This window comes from Dasypus novemcinctus, chromosome 10 (assembly GCF_030445035.2).
Source record: "Dasypus novemcinctus isolate mDasNov1 chromosome 10, mDasNov1.1.hap2, whole genome shotgun sequence".
Classification (NCBI taxonomy): Eukaryota; Metazoa; Chordata; class Mammalia; order Cingulata; family Dasypodidae; genus Dasypus; species Dasypus novemcinctus.
Genome location: NC_080682.1, coordinates 8,276,309 through 8,285,686, shown reverse-complemented (window position 1 = coordinate 8,285,686; position 9,378 = coordinate 8,276,309). Strand labels below are relative to the sequence as shown.

Below are 9,378 nucleotides of genomic sequence, written 5' to 3'. Positions count from 1 at the left end.
ATGGGATGACAAAGAGCCGGCTCCGGGCCCCCTTCTCCACCCCCATCCCCCCTCCGACTGCAGTGCATTTAACTCCTTCCTGCCCTTCGGACGACCTGGATCCTCCAGTCTGGGGTCACCGGCGGGAGCTCCATGCCTTCCTGTCCTGGCAGGCTTTGCCCTCCCCCGATGCTGAGCCCGCACCTCCTTCCAGGACCCAGGCCTCCGCGCCGCCCCGCGACCCCAACACCCCTCCAGCAAACCTCCCCAGCGGCGTCACGGAGGTTAAAATCTCGGGTCTGATCTGGCGGGGGCGTCTGGTTTGAGTTACGAGAACGTGAGAGCCGGGGCGGGGGCCTGGGGGTGGTACATAGCCTTCACCCCGCCCTCTCCGCGGCCCGCCCCCCCCCCCCCCCGGGCTTGGTCCCCAGCTCCGATCCCTCCGCTCTTGGTTCCCTGGGGCCCAGCCGAAGACTTCCAGCCCCAGGGCCCAGACCCTAGGGCCAGAGGGTGGCTTAGGGCCCAGGGAAGAGAAGCGGGCGGCTCCCGGCCTAATTAGAGGCCTGGACAGGCTGCAACTGCAAAATTACAGGGGCCGGGGGAACCGGCGCCTCCTCACCACACCCGCGTCCAGGTCCGGCCCCCCTCCCCAGGGTGCCCCCCACATGTGATCTTACACCGGTCCCTCCTCCACTTCCTGGGACACTTCAACCCTGAGCAGCCCGAACCCTATCTCAAGCTAGAATCTTCTGTCTGTCCCCCCACTCCCAATCCACTTGGAGAGGAGCCCAGCGTGACCCAGAGTGTGGGAGGTGGGAGCCCAGCGCGGGCTCTCTCCTGGGGTCCTTGCTCTCCCCATCCCCAGCCGGCTGGGCTCTGACCCCCACCTCTGCCCCAGAGCAGAGGGAGGATAGCCCAGAAGGGTGGCAGCATCCCTGGTGGACCCTGAGCCCCAGTCCCCGACTTCTGGGTAGCCTGCGGGGATGGGAACGGAAGTACCAGAAGAAAGGAGAGACTCACCCACGACATACCCCTCACTCCTCAGAATCACTAGGCCCGGAGCCTGCTTGGCTCCAGGGCAGCAGACAATTCCATTCCAGCTCCCTCCCCCTGATTCAGCACCACCTTCTTGGAGTTTGGATAAAAGAGGAACAGATGCAAGATTCTCCCTGTGCCAAACCTTCCCCTCCTGGACTTGCTGTGTGACCTTGGGCAAGACCCTGCCCTCTCTGGTCCTGCTTCCCTGAGGTGCTCTGAAGCATACCCTCCCTCAGGAGGTCTTACCTCCTCGGGGGTCCAGCGAAGCTGAACGAAGCTCTCTGCCCAGACCCTCCCTTCAGGCACCAGTGGGGCTCAGCAGCTTTGGGCGGGGTTGGCACCCCGTTTATTGGAGAAGACCCCAGCACCCACCCCTGAAGTCCTGGGGACCTTGGCGCCTCTTCTGTCGTGAGCAGAGTTCTGGAGAGTCAAGTCTAGTGGTTGCCCAAGAGGAGCCTGGCTCGGCCGGGGAGCAGGAAGCCCTCTGTCCAGCTGGGTGGCCCCCATGGGTCCCTGATACGGCCTTGGCTGTATGTCCAGTGCGTGCCCTTCCCCCCGCCCCACGGGGGTGTTGCGCCCCATCACACGCTGGTTCTGCAGGTCTGCACCCCGGGGAGGCTGCCCCGGGGAGGCGCGGTTTCCGTGGGGCCTTTGCTCCCGGCGTGGGTGACCCAGCGATAGCAGTCGGTGACACGCTTGTTGGGCACATGGGAGCCACAGCGGGTGCAGTACACGATGCCCAGTGCCAGCAGGACCACCAGGAAGACACACGTCGGCACCAGCAGTGCCACCAGCAGCCATCGGTCATCCCTCCGGCTGTGGCCCACCAGTCCAGCCTCCCCCAGGGCAGTGGGGGCTGCTGTGGGGGCCACCGAAGGCAGCCGTGGGGCCAGCTGGGGGTCAGAGGCGACTTCCCTTGGGCCTTGAGGGGCTTCGGAATGGGCGTGTGTAGGACTGGCTGCTGAGGTCGCGTTCGAGGGGCTCTGAGGGCGCAGGAGAGTGGGGAGGAGTGGGGGCAGGGTGGCAGCAGGCCTGGGCACTTGGTGGGCAGAGGACACAGGGAGCCTGGCGGTGATGGGCAGAGGGGGCTGGCCAGTCGGGGCCATGGGAAGCGGGGTGGCCTGGGTTCTGAGGACCAGGACATCTGGGGTCAGAGAGATTTGAGGGGCCCTGGGGGTGGTGGCCAGTGGGGCCTGGGTAGCTGGGATCCGAGGCAAATGAGTAGTGATCCGGTTCTCAGCAACGACCTGGGTGTCCCGGGCTCTGGGGGGCTGGCGGGCAGGGGCCAGCTCCGGATATTTGGCTGAGATGATGGGGGGCTGATGGGTAGTGAGCTGGGCTGGGCGAGTGGCAGGGATAACGGGGGGCTGGTGGGCAGAGGGCTCATCGGGATAGTTGGCTGAGATCCTGGAGAACCGGTGGTCAGGGGACAGAGCTGGGGGCACGGCAGGGGCTGTGGGGGGCTGGTGCGCAGAGGGCAGTGTGGGGCGCGTGGCAGAGACCACCACGGGCCGCGTGACAGAAAGGACCGCAGAGTGGTAGGGGGCCCTGGGGGCACTGAGCGGGGGCGGCCACGTGGGCTCCGGGTAAGGCCTCCGTGGCTCCCGGGCCGCTGGGAAGTGGGGTCCGTAGGCCAGGCCAAAGCCAGGCAGCTGCGTGGGTTCCAGCCACAGGCTCCCAGGGGCCTCTGTCCAGTCACCCTCGAATGCCTCCCAGGCCTCATCTTCGTCCTCCTCATCCTCCTCCTCGTCATCCAGCAGCTCGTCGTCCAGGTCCTGGGAAGCCTGGGCGCCCACGGCCCCGGCAGGGCTGCAGCTGATGCCGTCTGCCTCCAGCTCGTGGCCCTCGCTGCAGTAGCACTCGAAGCCACCGACGTAGTTGACGCACATCTGCTGGCACACGCCGGCGATCTGGCACTCATCTGTGTCCACGCAGCGGTGCGGCTCGTCCTCCGCCGGCCGGAAACCCAGGCGACAGTGGCAGCTGTAGCCTCGGGGTCCGCCGGGCTCACACTGCTGCTCGCAGGGCGCCTGGGCACAGGGGTCCTCGCAGCTTTGCCCGTCGGCCGCCAGCCGGAAGCCCTCGGGGCAGCGACAGGTCACGCGGCCGTCCAGCTCCTCCACGCACTCGTGCTCGCAGCCCCCGTTGTCGGGGCCGCAGCCGGTGCCCGGGCACACGGGCCCAGCCCGCGACCAGCCCACGCCGCCCTCGGGCTGCTGCACGCAGAGCAGGGAGGCGCCCCTGCCGGCCTGGCACCGCACGGCTGCCACCGAGCCAAAGGGCAGCCACTCCAGCTCGGTGGAGACCAGGTGGAAGGGCGTGGTGTAGACGGCGGGGCCGGCCTGGCCCGCCTCCTCCCGCAGGGCCGGGCAGGCCCCCTCGAAGCCAAACTGGCACAGGTAGCCGTCGACGGCCAGCGTGCAGGAGCCCTCGAGCCAGCGATGCTCGCCGCCGGCCTCGAGGGCCACGCAGCGCTGGGCCGGACAGGGCGCCCCCGCGGCGGGCAGGGCCCAGTTGGTGAAGGCCGTGTCCTGGTCCCCCGTGGTCCACGTGAAGCCGCGCAGTGGCCGCTGCGGCTGGCACTGCCGCGCCGGCCGCTGCAGCCCGATCCACAGCAGCCGGCCGGCCGGCCCGGCGCCCACCAGGCTGCCCACGCGCCGGGCCTCCTCGGGGGTCCGCGGCGTGGCCAGGTCGCCCCCCAGCTCGCGGCAGGCCCGCCAGGCCTCCAGGAAGGTGCGGCGCCGCGGGAAGAGCGCGTAGCAGCTGCCGGGGCCGCAGGCGGCGCGGGGCTCGGGCGCCCCGGGGGCCTGGCCCAGCGTGGGCACCGCGGCCGCCCAGGCCAGCAGCAGACGCAGCAGCATCGCGACGCCCCCCGACTGGCCCGGGCCGCGGCCGCAGCCGCTCTTGACAGGGGGCGGGCCCAGGGCCTCCGGCGGGCGGGCGAGGGGCGGGCCCGGGCCGGGCTCCCGCCTTGAAAGGAGTGGGCTGGGGCCGCCGCCAGCTCCCTGCTCCCGCTCCCCCTGGGGCTGCAGGAGCAGGAAGCGGTGGGGTGGGGAATAGGGGTGGGGGGCTGGGGTGGGGGCGGGGAGGAGGGGCAGTTCCCGGGCCACCCTGGCCCCGCAGGGAGAGGGGGAACCGCCTGCCCCGGCTGGGCTGAGCGGGTCCTCAGAAAACACCAGCAGTCCCGCAGTCGAAGGCTCGGGCGTGGGGGGAGGATGCGCAGTCCCACGGCCCAACCACTTGTCCCAAGGTGGAAACATAGTGACACTCAGGTGCAAGGTCCTCCCCCGCTGCCATCTCGCTGGGACACCACCGTGTCCCTGTGTCACAGGTCTGCACACGCTTGCTTGGGCATGCTAAGCCCCGCACCTCGCTGTGGACCCACGCCGGCCTGCAGCACCCCTTCCCACGCTTGCACAAGCTCTGACACACTAAACCCCTTTGGTGCACATACAGGAATGGCGGGGCGGGCCACGTGCCCTGCCATCTGATGTCACTCACGTGCCCACGCGCCCCCCAGATGGGAACCACCTTGACGGCGCAGGCAGGCAGAGGCACTCTCAACCCCGCTTCTAGGTCCTGAGCCCCTGCCTCAACCTCCCCCCTCCTGCCCACCCACAAAGCTTCCTGGCTCCAGCAGGGCCTGGATGGGCAGGGGAGGGGAGGGAGTAGGAAGGGGGGCCTGGGGGCTGCCCTCCCTTCACCCCTGCTCAGCCCAGGGCCCTGGGAACCTGGGCTTAGAGGGGGAGGAGGCGGCCCCCAAACAGGAAATGCCTCTCTGGGCTCCTGCTGCAGGAGGACAGGGTGCGTGGGGGAGGGGGCTGCCTGGGGGCTGGGCTGCACTGGGTGAGCAGGGCTGGCTGCGAGGGGACTGGCGCCAGGCCACATATGGGCACTGGCGCACAACGACCTACACATGCATGTGACATAGATGTCACGCATGTGCAGCCCTCCCTGGCCAGGGTCCTCTGCCCGCCCCCCAGGCCTCTGGAGGCCTGTGCACTGAGCGCCATCAGCCAGGCTGGTCCCTGGGGAGCCAGTTGGGGGATTAACCCCTGCACACCCGCTGTACTCGTAGCAGATATCGGAGCCGGAGTTGGAAAAGTGGAGAAGAGGTTCTGCACCTCTGTTCCTGAATTGCTGAGTGATTGCAGGGAAGTCACTCACCCTTCCTGGGCCTCCATTTTTCTTATCTACAAAATGGGGGCATTGTGTCCTGGCCTTTCAGCAATGCCGGGCTATTGTATCACAGCTTCCAGGGTTTGCAAATATGTTTTTTCAGCTGGGGAGCAGGAGCCAGATGGTCCTCAGTCTTCTGAGCAAATTGGGGAGGGGAGGTTTATGGGGGCAGGCTTTGCAGAACCCCCAGCAGTGCCCGGGCTGGCTTGGCAGCCACGGCCAGCTCCTCCCGAGGGCCAGGGCTTAGGGGGCGCTTGCTCTCTGCCTGGGGCTCTGTTCTTTCCAGGTCTGTGCCTGTGAAGCCAGTAGAATTATCTGCCTTCTCAGGAGCAGAAAGTCAATGTGGGGCAGTTCACCCTTCCGTTGGCTCGGGCCCCAAACCTTGAGCTCATCCATGACTCCTCTGTTTCTCCCACACCCCGTGTCCGTCTCTCAGCAAACCCTGCTGGCTGCACCTTCTAAACAGATCGGGAATCCGACAGCTTCTTGCCACCACCTACTCCCCCAGCCTGGTCCGAGCCCCGGTCACCTCCCTCCGGGCTCCCAACAGCCAGGCCTCTGGCTTCCTCTCTGCTTCTCTGCATCTGCTCTACGCATGCCAGCCAGAGGGAGCCTTGTGGAACCTCTGTGGGATCCACCCGCCATCTCACCCCGAGGAAAGGCCACAGGCCCCGCCGCGGCCTCCAGGCTACATGACCTGCCCTCTAACCTCGCGTGGCTCCCCCCCTCCCTCGCACTCCCTGCTCCAGCTGCTCGGCCTCCTTGCTCTTCCCTGAAGTCACCAGGCTCACGTCCGCCTCAGGGCCCTGGCTCGCCCTGGCTCTTCCTCTCTCCTGGAGGCCCCTCCTTCACTTCCTCCTGCCCCAGTGTCGGAGCAGACCCCCCACCACCCACCCACACCCCCTGGGACTCCCCCATCCCCGGGCTGGCTCCTATGCCTCCCTGGCACTTGTCATGCTCTTCCATGGTCGCTGTTGTTCATTTGCATATGACCCGAATCTCCCTGGCACCGGCTCTCAAACCCTCGGCACTATGGATATTTGGGGCTGGGTAATTATTTTTTGTGGGGGGCTGGGCCGTGCATTGTGGCATGTTCAGTGGCATCGCTGGCTTTTTTGCACTAGATGCTAGTAGCAGCCCCCTCTTGGGACACTGAAAAATGTCTCCAGGCATTGCCAAATGTCTCCTGGAGGCCTGAACCTTCTTGAAAACTCCCACCCTGGCAGACTGTGAGCCCTGGGAGAACGGGGTCTTTGTCCTGTTCCCTGCTGCACCCTTAGTGCCTGGAGAGCACCTGGCACGTTGTTGCTGCTTAGTAAAAGTTTGTTGAATGACTGAGTGAGCCTCAGAGCAGTGAAGAGCCTTGCTCAGGGTGATGGGGCAGGGGACCTGGGATTCTGCCTGGAGTCAAACCCCAACATGCCCCGCCTTCCTCCAGGAACCATCCTGGAACTGCGAGAGCCCTGGAAATCAGCAAGCCTTTTCGCAGATGGGGAAGCTGAGGCCCAAGGAGGCTCAGAGCAAGTCGGTGACAAGGCGGGACTAAAGCAAAGGCCTCACGCCTATGCCGGCGCTCATTTTGCTGCAGCACTGGGGAGTCGTTGGAGCAGAGTCCGAGAGCTGAGCACGATGTCAAGAGATGGAGGCAGCCAGAAGGCAAGGCCTACCTGCAGGTACCACGTGGGAGCACTCAAGACCTGCCTGGAGCGGAGGACTCCCCAGGGCCTGGAGTAAGGGCAGGGAGAGGGGTGGGGAGGAGGAGGGGAGAGAGCATATCGGGCAGGGAGCAGGGGCCTGGCATGGAAGGCACGGGAGCCGCCCCAGCAGCCTGGCCTCCATCACGGAGACCCAGAGCAGAGGCGTGAGGAGCCATCATCGCGGCTGATGTGCGGGCCCGGGGGCCAGGGACCAGTGAGGAGGCTGTTGCAAAATCGTCTGGGAGAGGGGCGGGCGGTTGGCGGCAGGGCCGGCGCAGGGCGGGCCGGCCGGGGGAGGCAGCCTCCGGAGGCCACCGAGGGGCGGGCGGCGGCCGGGGCCAAGGGTGTGGCGAGCCCAGGCAGGATTCCGGCAATGGCCCGTGCTGGGGCGTCCAAGGGGAGGCTGCTGGCCGTCTGGCGAGTGGGTGGGTCAGATGGGAGGGCGGGCGCTCAGCCTGGAGGGGGTGAGGAGTTGGGGGGGGCAGGCCAGGGAACCAGGTCGAGGAGGGTCGAAGGCCAAATTCCAGATGTGCAGGCTGAACCTCCTTGGGAGTGGAGGGAAGTCTGAGCCAGGCCCCCGGGGACCTGTGGCCGCAGCAAAGCTAAGCAAGCGTTTGGGGGGCGGGCAGAGAAGGAGAGTTGAGGATGCACTTGGGTTGGGGAGGGTGCCCTGCAGGGTGGGAGAGGTGGGTTGGGATGGGTGTGCAGAGTTGGGAGGGTGCTGGGTAGGAGGAGTTGGGAGGGCAGAGAGGGGGCTGGGCAGGGGGTGTGGGGGGCTGTCTTACTCTCCCTGGCGGCCGCATTGGTCGTGGCTCACCTTGGTCCCGCTCTAAAGCAGACATGTCAGTTGGCACAACAAGTGCTCGGAGGGGGTGAGGGGCCAGATGATGGCTGGATGGGTGACGGAGGAATGAGTGAATGGATGAATGCGTCGATGGGTAAGTGAGTGGATGAGATGGCCAGATGCACAGTTAGATCGGGGGACACAGAATGGGGGGCCCCGGTTCCTACCTAGCAGCCGCCACGATGAACGGCTCCCTCCAAGGGTGACTCTGCAGATCTGAAGGCACGCAGCCCGGGAGGCTGGAACCGCTTGAGCCTGCAAGGGTGATGCCCGCCCCAATGCCACACAGCAGCCCCTTCCCGCCGCTGTGGTCCGTGATCAACATGTCTCCCTGGCTGGGGGGTGGGGACAGTGCCCCTCCAAGTTCAGGGCGCCAGCCCTAGCTTACGTTTGGAGTTGGGGAGAAAGGGGCTGGGGTTCCCTGCTCCGGCCGAGGCCCGGATGTGGAGGGGTCACTTTGAGAGAGGCAAGAAGGAGCCTGGGCTCACGGCTGCTGGAACAAGTGGAGACGTTAGCTTGGGCATGCAGTCGCGTGTGGCCCGAGGGGGTGGGGCGAGGGCTGGCCCGGAAGAGGGCCCAGGGGAACAGCCGAGGTGGGGGATCGAGTGTGATTGAGGGGCGCCCCCTGGGCGGGCGCCCTGAAGAGCCTTGGCATGCGGGCTGCTGAGCCAGCACATTGCTTTGTGTACAAATCACCTCCTTTTGTCCCCATCCCCCTATCTCCCTCCATTTCTAAATTCTTCCCAAACCAGCCCATCCTGCAGGCTGTCACGAGGAAGGGCCGATGGGCTTGGGTGGGGGCTGGGGGAGAGGAGGGGAGATGGGAGAGGTCCGGGGGTGGGGGGGGAGAGAGGGGTTCTGGGAGGGAGAGAAGGATGATGCCAGCCTCCCTCCCCCACTTGCTTCTGGATGGGAGCGCCCTTCCGGAATGGAGGTGGGACTGCTGGGGACCAAGCAAGGCAGGGAGGCGGACTCGGGCGGTGGGCCCAGGAAGAAGGGGCACGTGCAGACCAGGCCTGGCCCTCAAGAGTGGGGGGTTCTGAGAGTCAGAGGGGCGAGGGTGGGGTGGGGTCTTGGTGGCGGAGAGAGACCCGGAGCGTGCCGGTGGTGTACCTGGGCATCTGCGCAGGACCACGCATTCCCTCGTGCGTGCACGCGTGTGCTTGCACATCCCGGCGCTACCAGGCTGCGCTCAGCTGGGAGAGGTGTGCGCGTCCCCGGGGCCCGCACCTGTGCCCCCAGCTGTGCGGGAGAAGCGCGTGGCTGCCCGCCACTGCCCAACCTGGGCCCGGCTGGGGCCTGTTCCCGCCGCTGGCAGATGCCTGGCCCCACCGCCTGGCCACATCTGCGCGCAGGAAAGGGAGCCCGGGAGCCCGCGTCAGGCCCTTCCCCTCAGCGTGGGACCCGCCCGGCAGGGAAGGGGCTTGCTGGGGGCCCCACCGTGCATGGGACAGAGGCTGGGCTGGCAGCCAGATCTGGGGGCTTGAGGGGACCCTGAGCCTGGGGCCTCCTGTCCCTCACTCTTCCCGTCCTCCCTCCGGGGCCCGCTGGCCTTGCCTCCACAGAGAGGCGGGAGACTGCGTGTCCCAGGGCTGAAGGACCCTGGCCCGGCTGCGTGCTCCAGGGGAGTCTCCGCCCGCC

At 67.0% G+C, this 9,378-nt stretch overlaps 1 protein-coding gene across 1 annotated transcript; it reads right to left on the bottom strand.

The window, feature by feature from the left end:
- Positions 1-1,340: 1,340 nt before the first annotated feature.
- Positions 1,341-3,899, bottom strand: CD248 (CD248 molecule). The gene has a single exon (XM_004452495.5). It carries the CDS (start codon positions 3,876-3,878, stop codon positions 1,599-1,601), a length of 2,280 nt encoding a protein of 759 aa, XP_004452552.1. The 5' UTR covers positions 3,879-3,899; the 3' UTR covers positions 1,341-1,598.
- Positions 3,900-9,378: the final 5,479 nt, after the last annotated feature.